Source organism: Bombina bombina, chromosome 6, assembly GCF_027579735.1.
Source record: "Bombina bombina isolate aBomBom1 chromosome 6, aBomBom1.pri, whole genome shotgun sequence".
NCBI lineage: Eukaryota > Metazoa > Chordata > Amphibia > Anura > Bombinatoridae > Bombina > Bombina bombina.
In genome coordinates, this window is record NC_069504.1 from 283405002 (window position 1) to 283419834 (window position 14833).

General features: G+C 36.6%; 1 protein-coding gene across 2 annotated transcripts in view; it reads left to right on the forward strand.

Moving 5' to 3' along the window:
• The window catches only part of NR2C1 (nuclear receptor subfamily 2 group C member 1), a 164546-nt gene that overhangs the window by 145066 nt on the left and 4647 nt on the right, over nt 1-14833 (forward strand). For both annotated transcript variants that reach the window (XM_053716892.1, XM_053716893.1), the window contains 4 exons: nt 660-781; nt 1355-1494; nt 1836-1973; nt 7961-8066. In XM_053716892.1, the coding sequence (XP_053572867.1) occupies nt 660-781; nt 1355-1494; nt 1836-1973; nt 7961-8066 (506 nt within the window). The remainder of the gene's footprint in view (nt 1-659; nt 782-1354; nt 1495-1835; nt 1974-7960; nt 8067-14833) is intronic.

Sequence of the window (14833 nt, forward strand, 5' to 3'; positions counted from 1 at the left end):
ACCATACAGCAGATACTTTACTGGTAACCAACCACAGCAAGGCTCAGAAACTATTATGTACTTCTGTAATTCCTCAGTGTTTCATTTGCTTGCTGGCAGTATCTTCCTCTGTACTTTTATCAGTAGCATCATTCTGATTTTGTTGCCTTTTATTTTTGGTTGGTGCTTTTATTTCTGTTTGTTTCTACTTTTTCTTAAGTGTTTAATTAATTCATTAAATTTGGTAGAATAAATTCCTCACTTTTCACTCATCAATGCCTTTTGACCTCATACAGTGCCTGTATATTGCAGGTTTAACAAATTAACGGTACATATATATGTACGTGCATATTGACCACAAATCCCCAAACGGAATGAAAACATTTTTAACATCACGGTGGTTCTAAATGTTACAGTTTATATTCATATATCAACCTCCTTAAACAAAAATATTTTATTTTATATATATATATATATATATATATATATATATATATATATATATATATATATATATATATATATATATATATATATATATAGCAACATTGAAGGATAACTACTTTCATCAGGCAGACAAGAGGTTAATTTTTTTTAATTATTTGTTGTACTAGTTTATTGCTTTCATCATAATTTAAATTCTAGGATATGATTGACACTTGGTGCAATTATTTCTATAGCTCACTATGCCTTCTCCTATGCCTGAATACCTGAATGTCCATTATATTTGTGAGTCTGCTTCCCGGCTGTTATTCCTGTCTATGCACTGGGCACGCTCCATTCCTTCCTTCCAAGCTCTTGGGTGAGTATATAGTGATATGATGTTAGACATAAACACAAGTGGCCTAAATGTAGGTTCATCCAATAACTAGCTTAGCCTACAAGATTGGGGTATACCTGTCAGGGTCCACTCAATGCTGTAGAATTTCTTAAATAACAAGTGCATAATAAAAAGATTTAACACTTACTCTTAGATTTTTTTTTTCTGACAAATTTATTTTTCTCTCTCTCATTTTCTGGACCCCTGTATCATGTGACAGACATTACCCAATCACAGACTAGTATATGTATACCCTGAGAGCTTGTGCACCTGCTCAGTAAGATTTTGTTTCCCCAGAAAGTGTGAATATGAAAAGACTGTGCAAAATTTGGTAATGGAAGTAAATTGGAAAGTGTCTTAAAACTGCATGCTCTTTCTGAATCATTAACATACTTGAGTGTCCCTTTAATTGCAGTTGAAACAAAAAAAGACACCCAGTGGTTTAAATGTACAGGTGTAATTGCGCTCTGCTTTAAAAAAAAAAAAAGCTCCATACATTTACATTAGTGCTCCCAGTGCTAGGCTTTACTACATATAATGTTTCTGTTTCTCCAGGCAAGAGAACAGCATTGCCCTAGTGAAAGCTTGTTGGAATGAATTATTTTCACTTGGTCTTGCTCAGTGTTCCCAAGTGATGAATGTGGCTACTATACTAACGGCATTTGTTAATCACCTGCACAGCAGCATGCAGAATGGTAAGGTTCCTGTCTCTGTCTCCTGGATAAAAATAATTTTAATAATGCACAGGTGACATCTATATTTGTAAGTTATTTGCATTTTATATTCACATTAAAGTATGTATTTTACTGTATTTAATAGTGCACTGATAATAACCAACACACATCTTTGGTTTTAAAGGTAAATACAATTATTAAGTAGATGGTTTTGTTACAGAAAAGAAAACAAGACATGTTGTGGCTATGTATTAATTACTTTTATACAAGTAAAAACATTTGTTTATGTTGTATGAATTGTCTTTTCACTGCTAGGCCCATCCATCATTGCAGTAACTTTGGCGTATTGTGTCTTCTGGCAGATAAGTTGTCTACAGACAAGTTAAAGTTGGTGATGGACCATATCTTCAAACTGCAGGAGTTCTGCAACAGCATGGTTAAGCTTTGTCTTGACGGATATGAATATGCCTACCTGAAAGCAATCGTACTATTCAGTCCTGGTTTGTGATATTTTCTATTTTTGTCCCACCAAACTCTCTCACTTGTTTTTTTTTTCCCCAATGCCTTTTACCGTATGGATTGTTTTGATTTTTTGCATTAATTATAGAATGTGTGTTTTATATCTGCTATGCCCGGGGGGAAAAACACTACAACAAATAATAAAAAATAAATATATAAAGGTATTTTATAGGTACTGGCAGACAGCTGCCAGTACTTAAGATGGCCGCACGTAGTGGGGGGGGGGGGTTAGAGAGTTATTTAGGGGATCAGGGAGGTAAAAGGATGGAGGAGGATCACTACACTGCAGAAAAAAATAAATATTACAAAAATAAATAATAATAAAAAAAAATAAAATGCATACTGGCAGACTGTCTGCCAGTACCTAAGATGGTGGTGACCAGTGTGGGGTGAGGAAGGGAAGAGAGCTATTTGGAAGGGATCAGGGGGTGGGAGTTGTCAGGTGGGAGGGTAATCTCTACACTACAGCTAAAATTAACCTTAGAAGCTACCTGATTAACAGCTTCACTGCCTGGAATAATAGAAGTGTGGGGAACAGCTGCAATTAGCGGCATTCTAATTACCAAAAAGCAATGGCAAAGCCATGTATGTCTGCTATTTCTAAGCCGTACGTAATAATTTCAGTAAGTATCCCAAAGTTTGTGAAAAAGTTGATGATTTTTTTTTTTTTATATGATCACATTGGTCGGTACAATGGTGATATGAAATATACCACAATGGGCCTAGATCAATACCTTGGGTTGTATTCTTCAAAAAATATATAGTTTTGACAGGTAAATTAAAAAAAACAAGGCTCCTTTTCTGTTTAAATGGAGTGATAGCAAAAATGATAAAAATCCTCCAGTATTTTGGGCAAGTTCTTCTCTGAAAGTCTCGGTAGTGAAGATTATAAAAGTACACATGGAACACATTCCTGTGTGTCTGAAACACAGTTATTCAAGAGGTTACATTGAAGCTGCATAACACACTTCAACTGTGATTTTTAAAATCCATTATTCTTTAACATACATGCAGGAGCAATTTTAAGCCTTCGTTGCCCTCTTACCTTTGCAGGTTTTGGGGTCAGGTCATGCACTGGCTGTTTATGCTACCTCTATCAGTGATGTTAGTAGTTAGTTTAATCAAACATAAAACCCAATTTGCTTTCTTTTAAGATTCAAAGACAGCATGCTATTTTAAACCCCTTTTCATTTTACTTTTATCTAATATCTTTTACGCTCTTGATATAATTTGTAGAAAAGCATATCTAGGTAGACTCAGCTGCTGATTGGTGGCTGTACATATGTGATTCATGTTACTGGATCACCCATGTGCATTGCTGTTTATTTAACCAAGGATACAATAGAAATGAAGAAATGTAGTCACCAATAAGCAAGCACTACCCAGGGGTCTGAACCAAAAAATATCTGGCTCCTAAGCTTACATTTCTGCTTTTTCAAATAAAATAGCAAGAAAACGAGGGGAAAAAATTGATAATAGGAGTAAATTAGAAAGTTGCTTAAAATTGCATGATCTGTCTGAATCATGAAATAATTTTTTGGGGGGTTTAGTATGCCTTTAAAGGGATACTAAACCCAAATTCTTTCTTTCCTGAGCTATTCAGATAGAGCATGCCATTTTAAGCAACTTTCTAAATCCTATTATCAATTTCTCTTGTTAAGTGTATCCAGTCCACGGATCATCCATTACTTATGGGATATTCTCCTTCCCAACAGGAAGTTGCAAGAGTCCACCCACAGCAGAGCTGCTATATAGCTCCTCCCTTAACTGCCATATCCAGTCATTCTCTTGCAAGCTCTCAACATAGCTGGAGGTAGTAAGAGGAAAGTGGTGTAAGATAGTTAGTTTTTTCTTCAATCAAAAGTTTATTGTTTTTAAATGGTACCGGAGTGTACTATTTTACCTCAGGCAGCATTTAGAAGAAGAATCTGCCTGCATGTTTCTATGATCTTAGCAGAAGTAACTAAGATCCACTGCTGTTCTCAAATATGTCTGAAGAGTGAGGTAACTTCAGAGGGGGAATGGCGTGCAGGTTATCCTGCTATAAGGTATGTGCAGTTATACGTTTTTCTAGGGATGGAATTGCTAGAAAATGCTGCTGATACCGGATTAATGTAAGTTAAGCCTAAATACAGTGATTTAATAGCGACTAGTATCAGGCTTACTATCAGAGTTATATACTCTTATAAATTTGCAATATAAAACGTTTGCTGGCATGTTTAATCGTTTTTATATATGCTTTGGTGATAAAACTTTATTGGGGCCTAGTTTTTTCCACATGGCTGGCTTAGATTTTGCTTAGAAACACAGTTCCTGAGGCTTTCCACTGTTGTAATATGAGTGGGAGGGGCCTATTTTCGTTTTTTTTGCACAGTTAAAATTACAAAATGAATCATCCAGCTCCCTCAGCAGTCCCATGAATACCATAGGACATCTCTAAAGGGCTAAAAAGGCTTCCAAAATCGTTTATGGGAAGGTATAACACAGCACAGCTGTGGCAGTTTGTTGTGTCTGTTAAAAAACGTCTATGTCATTTTTTTAATCTGTTTTTTGCATTAAGGGGTTAATCATCCATTTGCAAGTGGGTGCAATGCTCTGTTAACTTATTACATATACTGTAAAAATTTTGTTTGATTTACTGCCTTTTTTCACTGTTTTTCTAGGCCGCGGGGCATAGAAGTGGCCCCTTATTTAGACGACATCTTGATACAGGCGTCAAACATCCAAATTGCCAAGTCTCATACGGACGTAGTGCTGGCATTTCTGAGATCGCATGGGTGGAAAGTGAACAAGGAAAGAGTTCTCTATCCCCAATCTCAAGGGTTTCCTTCCTAGGGACTCTGAAAGATTCTGTAGAAATGAAAATTTACCTGACGAAGTTCAGGTTGTCAAAGTTTCTAAATTTCTGCTGTGTTCTTCATTCCATCCGCGCCCTTCGGTGGCTCGGTACATGAATGTAATCGGCTTAATGGTAGCGGCAAGGGACATAGTACCGTTTGCACGCCTACATTTCAGACCACTGCAACTATGCATGCTCAGTCAATGGAACGGGGATTACACAGATTTGTCCCCCGGTTAAATCTGGACCAAGAGGCCAGAGATTCTCTTCTCTAGTGGCTATCTCGGGTCCATCTGTCCAAGGGTATGACCTTCCGCAGGTCAGATGGGACAATTGTTACAACAGATGCCAGCCTTTTAGGTTGGGATACAGTCTGGAACTCCCTGAAGGCTCAGGGATAGTGGACTCAGGAGGAGATCCTCCTTCTAATAAATATTCTGGAACTGGGAGCGATATTCCATGCTCTTCAGGCTTGGCCTCAGTTAGCAACTCTGAGGTACATCAGATTTCAGTCGGACAATATCACGACTGTGGCTTACATCAACCATCAAGGGGGAACAGAAGTTCCCTAGCGATGTTAGAAGTCTTAAAATAATTCACTGGATAGAGACTCACTCTTGTCTATCAGCTATCCATATCCCAGGTGTTGAGAACTGGGAGGCGGATTTTCTAAGTCGTCAGACTTTTCATCCGGGGGAGTGGGAATTCCCTCCGGAGGTGTTTGCACAAGATCAAGCAGGAGAGTGCTTTGGTGTTTTTGACAGCGCCTGCGCGGCCACGCAGGACCTGGTATGCAGATCTGGTGGACATATCATCCTTTCCACCATAGTCTCTGCTTCTGAGACAGGACCCTCTACCTCAGGGTCCTTTCAACCATCTAAATTTAACTTTTCTGAGATGGACTGCCTGGAGACTGAACGCTTGATGTTACCAAAGCATGGCTTCTCCGAGTCAGTCATTGATACCTTAATACAGGCATGAAAGCCTGTCACTAGGAAAATTTAACATAGAAAATTTGGCATAAATATCTTATTGGTATGAATCCAAGGGTTACTCATGGAGTAAAGTCAGGATTCCCAGGATACTATCTTTTCTCCAAGATGATTTTGAGAAAAGGGTTGTTAGCTAGTTCCTTAAAAGGACAGATTTCTACTCTGTCTATTCTTTTGCACAAGCGTCTGGCAGATACTCCAGACGTTCAGGCAATTTGTCAGGCTCTGGTTAGATCCAAGCCTGTGTTTAAACCTGTTGCTCCGCCATGGAACTTAAAGCTGGTTCTTAAGGTTCTTCAAGGAGTTCCGTTTGAACCTCTTCATTCCATAGATATCAAACTTTTTATCTTGGAAAGTTCCTTTTTGGTAGCTATTTCCTCGGCTCGTAGAGTCTCCGAGTTATCTGCTTTACAATGTGATTCTCCTTATCTGGTCCTCCGTACGGATAAGGTAATCCTGCGTATCAAACCTGGGTTTTTTACCTAAGGTGGTATCTAACAAGACTATCACTCAAGAGAGTGTTGTTCCATTCTTGTATCCTAATCCTTCTTCAAAGAAGGAACGTCTATTACACAATTGGAACGAGTTTCGTGCTTTAAAGTTTTTGCTTACAAGCTACTTCAGATTTTCATCAAACATTTACTTTGTTTGTTGTCTACTCTGGACAGAGGAGAGGTCAAAAGACTTCAGCAACCTCTCTTTCTTTTTGGTTAAAAAGCATAATTCGTTCAGCTTATGAGACTGCTGGACAGCAGCCTCCTGAAGGGATTACAGCTCATTCTACTAGAGCTGTGGCTTTCACTTGGGCCTTTTTAAAATGAGGCTTCTGTTGAACAGATTTACAAGACAGCGTCTTGGTCTGCGCTTCATACTTTGCTTCTTCGGAGGCTATTTTTGGGAGAAAGGTTTTTTGTTTTTTTTCGGGCAGTGGTACCTTCCGTTTAAGTACCTGCCTTGTCCCTCCCTTCATCCATGTACTTTAGCTTTGGTATTGGTATCCCATAAGTAATGGATGATCCGTGGACTGGATACACTTAACAAGAGAAAACATAATTTATGCTTACCTGATAAATTTATTTCTCTTGTAGTGTATCCAGTCCACGGCCCGCCCTGTCATTTTAAGGCAGGTAGTTTTTTCATTTAAACTACAGTCACCACTGCACCCTATGGTTTTTCCTTTCTCTGCATGTTTTCGGTCGAATGACTGGATATGGCAGTTAGGGGAGGAGCTATATAGCAGCTCTGCTGTGGGTGGACTCTTGCAACTTCCTGTTGGGAAGGAGAATATCCCATAAGTAATGGATGATCCGTGGACTGGATACACTACGAGAGAAATAAATTTATCAGGTAAGCATAAATTATGTTTTTTCTTTGTTCTCTTAGTATCTTTATTTGAAAAGCAGGAATGAAAGAGCCGGCCTATTTTTGGTTCAGCACCTGGGTTGCGCTAACTGATTGGTGGCTAAATATACCCACCAATCATCAAGTGCTATCCGGGGTACTAAACCAAAAATGGGACTGCTGCTAAGCTTATATTCCTGCTTTTTCAAAGAACATACCAAGAGAACGAAGAAAAATTGATAAGAGGAGTAAATTAGAAAGTTACTTAAAATTGCATGCTCTATCTGAATCATGAAAGGAAACAATTGGGTTTAGTATCCCTTTAAGGAAATAAATGTAAAATAATTAAGACTATCTGCTGCTTATATGAACTTGGTGGAACTGATATGCAGCTGGGTCGCGTGTGTCACAGAGGGAGACGAGTGGCTGTGATCATCAGACCTTACTCACATATGCTAAGGCCAAAGGTTATTGTACAGGGTGCTAGGATCCATTTTCTAGGAGCCATGTTGCCTCATATTTGTCAAGCCCTGGTTTAAAATAAGTTATTTTATTTTATAAGAATACGGTTTATTTATTTTTTTCATCTTTATTTAGTATGTATGTAGTTATATCTATCTCCTTGTATTATTTCTGATTACAAGTTGTTTTTTTCCGATGTGCATTTATTTATACATTATAAAATTAAAAGGATGCTTATATTTTTTTATTATTTATTATGTTATCTAGAAAAACTATACATGGGATGTTCCATAAAAAGAAGCCTTAACTGTTTAGTAATAATATTATGTTATAGATCACCCTGGATTGGAAAATGTGTCCCAGATTGAAAAAATTCAAGAAAAAGCTTATATGGAATTTCAAGACTATGTAACTAAAGCATATCCTGATGACACATACAGGTTTGTATTGTGTGTGCATTGTATGGGACTACTGTAATAATATGGTATATGTATGGAAGGTTAACTAACTTCAGTTCAAAATGTCTGCTGACCTAAAGCCATTGTTTTTAAATGCCCAAACATTGCTTTTTTAGAACTTAAAATGACATACTTTATCTGTCCCTCTAGAAAATATTAATCAGCCTGTGTTTGTGGCACATTCTGAACAATGTTCTGTTTGAAATGTATGAATTAATTGCTACAGCAAATTTGAAAAGTGCTTTGAACATACCACTTTGCCTTTCGTTCTCCTCTTATACATTTTAACAAAATATTGTAGTGTGCATAAATGCCACATTTGTCCATATGTTGGGCCAGATTATAAGTGGAGTGCAAACATTAGGGTCCGAGATATAAGGGGTTTATTGTGTGTGTTTGCACTCCTACGCGTTAAAAGAAATCACAAATATACATTACACTCATAATAACATCTAATACAAAATATTACAAGTAATAAGGGCTCAAAGATATGAGATCTCAGGTGTTAGAAAGAAAAAAGGCAGGCAAAGGGCTTTAACATAGAAATACATATATATACATTTTTAAAAATGTGTATGTATATGTGTTTATATATGTATTATATGTATTTAAAGACATATATAAACATATAAACACATAAATACATATGTACACACATAAAGAAGTGCAGTGGAGCCCGTTGCAGTTAAGTAGATCAAAACCTGTAAAAGCATATTGGTGCTATGTTCAAATTTTAAAGTGATGGTAAATCCAAGCGTTTACAAAACGCTAGGATTTACAATCACTAAAAATAAACTGTGGTTTAATTCATCACTTACTAAAAAAAAAAAAGGGTGCTAAACTCACCCTTTCTGTGCCGCGGCAACTCTTCTCAATGAGGTGATGTTTCCACCTCTAACCAATAGCCGTGCGTGTCATCTGACATCCTAGCACGGCTATTGGTTTATTAGAAGTGGAAACGTCACCTCATTGGTAAAGAGCGCTGTGTTGTGGGCAGCTGTAGGTATAGATATAAATTTGTCCAAAAAAATGTTAATATTTTCATGTCACGTTGGCGCACTTGAGAATATGCAATCGGGTTTGTGCAAGAGTGGGGTGTTAGTTTTTTTTTTTCTCCATTGACTTCTATGGGGGGAATACGTGAACACGAATAATGAATATAATAATATAGTGCAGATAATGGTGACTGTGTTAAATGAGACTGCATGAAAATTAGTTTTAGGCAGCAGAGGTTAAAAAAGAAACATGCTGCTAATTAGGGCAAACACATTGTTCATGCCCTTGAGAAAAAGGCAGGCTACCTATATTCCAAGATTGCCAGTGGGAGCATGTAGAAAGTGCTGATTAAATAAAAAAAAAAAAAGAAGTAAATTAGGCTTAAGAGTTCAAATAATTCAATAGCTATCCTTTCAATTCCGATTACATGGTTTAGCCTGTTGCAGTATTCTGCTCTGAAGCCATAGTCAGTATTTCATTGTCTCAGTGTTACTGTACATACCAGTAAGATTCTAGTTCATTCCGTGCGCTACATCTAAAATGCACTTCCTTTTTATTATATAATGTTATAGTGGTAAGCATTGTTACGCAAATGTGTTTAGCACTTGCTTGAGGGATTACAGTCACCATCATTTCTCTCTAAATTGTCTTTATATGAAACAACTGATGAAGAATATTTATTGAAGTCCATAGAATGAATAAATAAAGTTCTCTGTTGGAATGATAACATTTTTTAAAGAATCTGTTTCACACAGATATCTGTAAACAACAATGGTAACATTATATATTACAACATGACCTCCATTAAAGAAAGTGAGGCAAAAGAAGGGATTGTAGCACTCGCCCTCTAACTAGTTTATTATTAAAAGTTACATTTTATATTGTTATAAAGTATAAAACTGTACAGGAAAACCTGTTACAACAAGTCCCACCACACTCAAACGATCATTCATATGGTTCCACACCTCCCTGTTTCCTGGCCGATAACTGCATACATTGGCATCATGTGACAGAGGTGTGAGAGCCAATAAAATACACAAACGCATTTTGGCGTGTAATACGCATTTTTCAATGTTACTGTTATTTACAGAATGTGGATAAACCGAGCCGATATTGGGCATGCCTTTAATACCCATTGGTTAAAATGACCACCTATCACGGAATGAAGTGTCATGCCTCTCTATCTTCCTTCTAATTCCCTGTTTCCTGGCCGATAACTGCATACATTGGCATCATGTGACAGAGGTGTGAGAGCCAATAAAATACACAAACGCGTTTCGGCGTGTAATACGCATTTTTCAATGTTACTGTTATTTACAGAATGTGGATAAACCGAGCCGATATTGGGCATGCCTTTAATACCCATTGGTTAAAATGACCACCTATCACGGAATGAAGCGTCCTGCCTCTCTAGCTTCCTTTTGGTTGGTTGGTAATTAAACTCTCCCCTCTCCTTGTGATAGGTTGATGCGTGGGAGTGTACTCCATTCCATAGTCTAATAGGGAGTTACTGTGATGTGTATCGTAGCTATGTGCACAAAGATATATAATTAATCTGTATTTGTGACCTGTATCATACTCATGATAATGGTACTAAGCATATACATTGCGCAGATCTCAATAAAAACAGTGCAATACAGTCACTCGTAAGTCTCTCATTCCCAACCATACGATCATCTTTCGTCTTTGTGATTAAGGAATTAACGGGAAAACCCTCACTGTGTGAAGTTGCATGACCATGTACATTCTGGTGTTAAAAGAACTCAGTGTTTCTAAAAATATTGCGAAGTTTCTGTTAATGAGTACTTCTAAAAAATATCACTCAGTTTCTGCAAATAGCATCAGCACAATGCGATCACTCTGCACTGTGTGAACAGCCTATCTGAATTCGATACATACAGATCAGCAAGGATACATTCATATATATATATTCCTCCTTATGTGTATAAGGTTGAATATTCCCTATTGTACGATTACTCTCATTGAATCACTGATCTATGGTCAGTAGGTTTACTCTTGAAGAGTATATGTTTTTTATTTGTCAGATTAAAATGTAACTTGAATTTTTATGTGCTATTCTGCTACCGGCATCTTATTAACTTAAAAGTGCCACATTATAACTTGTTTCAATAAGGTGGGTGTTATTTTAAATCTTAATACTCCCTTTCTTATAAATTGAAACTATCCCTATATAATATGATTAGGAATTAGAGTAAGTTTTAATATGTCCATAAACCACAATTAAGTAGTCATACTTGGTATTTCAATATACGAATAACTGGCTGTTACAACATTTCAATCTTGTACTTACAGCCTTGTTGTAACACGTATAAAAGTAATCCTGATGCCCATACATTTGAACTAAATAAGGTCATAACCTATGTAAGTATAAAGATACTAAATACCAATAGGCAGTGTGTATTACTGTTAGAAACATTAAAGGAAAGTCCAGTAATTGTTCGATTCGTTCATAACATAAGGCATAACGCTATCCAATCTAAATAGCCATTATCCTCAACAATAAGAGGATTACCTGTGGGAGAATATCTCAGAATGAGAAGGAACTGTTCTACTGACGAATCTTTCAAAATAGCAGCAATTGATTTGAGACAGAGATTATTAGAGAGAGGGTACTCTCGTAAATCTTTAGCAGGGGCATATAATAAGGCCTTGCATAGTAATAGAAAAGAACTTCTAAGACCGAAAGAACTCAATAAAGCCAATTCCATTAGATTTATCTCTACCTACTACCCAGAAAGTGCCAAAATCTCCGAGATTTTCAACAAACATTGGCATGTCATTCAGGCTGATGACCATTTTAAGAAATTGTTAACAGATAAACCCTCCTTTACTTATAGAAGGTCTAAAAATCTAAATGAATAGCTGACGAGCATCCATTTTGACCGTAATGCCAAAAAGAAACAGATTTACCAGGGGTCAGTTAAGTGTGGACATTGTACAATCTGCCAACATATGATAAAAAAACAAAAATGACAGACAGATTTAATAAAAACTGGTCTATTAATGAGTACATTAATTGTCAGAGCAGTAATGTTATATACTGTATTTTCTGTACTTTGTAATATATTCTATGTAGGCACACTAGGTAAAAGGATGATAGTAACATCAGGAATGCTAAATCGGACTTAGATAAAAATAAGAAAATCACAAGTGTTGCTAAACATTTTTTTCAACATCATAGAGGAGATACAAAAGCACTTAAATGTTGGGGCTTGGAAAGACTCAAACTAGTCATCAGAGGAGGTAGTATGGAAAATCAATTGCTGAAACATGAAACTAAATTGATATTTAGATTGGATAGCGTTATGCCTTATGGTATGAACAAATCGAACAATTACTGGACTTAACTTTAATGTTTCTAACAGTGATACACACTATTGGTATTTAGGTATTTAGTATCTTTATACTGACATAGGTTATGACCTTATTTAGGTCAAATGTATGGGCATCAGGATTACTTTTATACGTGTTAAAACAAGGCTGTAATGTTGTAAAAGCCAGTTATTCGTATATTGAAATACCAAGTATGACTACTTAATTGTGGTTTATGGACATATTAAAACTTACTCTAATTCCTAATCATATTATATAGGGATAGTTTCAATTTATAAGAAAGGGAGTATTAAGATTTAAAATAACGCCCACCTTATTGAAACAACTTATAATGTGGCACTTTTAAATTAAAGGGGCAGTCTACCATAGAATTATTATTGTTTTAAAAGATAGATAATCCCTTTATTACCCATTCCCCAGTTTTGCATACCCAACACAGTTGTATTAATATACGGTTTACCTCTGTGATTACCTTGTATCTAGGAACCTTCTTCCAGCCCCCTGATCACATGATTGTGACTTTTTATTATCTATTGACTTAAATTTAGCATTGTTTTGTGCGAAATCTTAAATAAACCCCTTTGCCTGAACACACTGTTATCTATATGGCCCACGTGTACTTTCTGTCTCTTTGTGTTGAAAATAGATTTAAAAAGCATGTGATAAGAGGCAGCCCTCAAAGGTTTAGAAACTAGCATATGAGCCTACCTATGTTTAGTTTAAACTAAGAATACCAAGAGAAAAAAAAAAGCAAATTTGATGATAAAAGTAAATTGGAAAGTTGATTAAAATTAAAAGTCCTATCTGAATAATGAAAGTTTAATTTATCCTAGACTGTCCCTTTAAGTTAATAAGATGCCGGTAGCAGAATAGTAGCCGGTAGCAGAATAGTAAAGAGAAAAACAAAAAGGAAGGAACTCCCTTAAATGTGATAGACAGCCTACCGTACCCCTAAAAACACATAGGGGGGGTACCAATCCTGGGGAAACACAAAACTACTGAGGTGGGTTAAGCAGGTGTGCTCAGAGACTCTGTACAAAACTGACCAGCTTAGTAGATAATTACGCTGTTGGTGCAGCCAATGTGACATTTGCTGAGTTGCACTGGTCAGGCATAGTGAAAGTCATTAAAGCATAAGTGACCAGGGTAAATATAGCACGCTGAACAAGGCACGAGACATAGCACTCGGGTAAATGTGTTCATCAAAACAACACTCCAAAATCTCAGCACAGAAGGTCCTGAGGACAACAAATAGCATACATGTTCATAAAACAAGGTTGCCGCTTCCTTTGGTTAGTGAAGCGTTACTCACGTATGTGGATGCTTGCTGAGCTGTATAGAAAGTAAGTCCGTTGCCTCTGGGGTAAAGTATACGGCTGTCCTGGGCAGTCAACCTCTCTTTCACACACCTCTCTTATCAGGTGTTGACCGGGTAAATATGATGCCTGCTCGCCCGTGTACAAACTATCCCCTCTGCTTACTCGTTGCTTGATCTCCAACTTCCTGGTCACATGACACGCACACCTGCGTTCCCTTCCCCTGCTCCCATTGGCTGTCCGGTCCCCAGGGTTGATTGTTCGTGCACTTTGTGGATTCCAAAATTAGCAACCGGCAAAAAAGTATTGAATAAAGAGAACAGAATTCCAAGTGCCAAATTAAAAGTTCAAAATACTTTATTATCCAAAATCCTTAAAAACATCAAAACGCCATCAAATTGTTTGCTCAAAACATGGTAGGAAGATAGAACTGAGGACACTGAATAGCAGAATAGCACATAAAAATTCAAGTTACATTTTAATCTGACAAGTAAAAAACATATACACTTCAAGAGTAAACCTACTGACCCTCTCTCTAATAATCTCTGTCTCAAATCAATTGCTGCTATTTTGAAAGATTTTGAAAGATTCATCAGTAGAACAGTTCCTTCTCATTCTGAGATATTCTCCCACAGGTAAACCTCTTATTGTTGAGGGATGATGGCTATTTAGATTGGATAGCGTTATGCCTTATGGTATGAACAAATCGAACAATTACTGGACTTAACTTTAATGTTTCTAACAGTGATACACACTGCCTATTGGTATTTAGGTATTTAGTATCTTTATACTCACATAGGTTATGACCTTATTTAGGTCAAATGTATGGGCATCAGGATTACTTTTATACGTGTTACAACAAGGCTGTAAGTACAAGATTGAAATGTTGTAACAGCCAGTTATTCGTATATTGAAATACCAAGTATGACTACTTAATTGTGGTTTATGGACATATTAAAACTTACTCTAATTCCTAATCATATTATATAGCGATAGTTTCAATTTATAAGAAAGGGAGTATTAAGATTTAAAATAACGCCCACCTTATTGAAACAAGTTATAATGTGGCACTTTTAAGTTAAT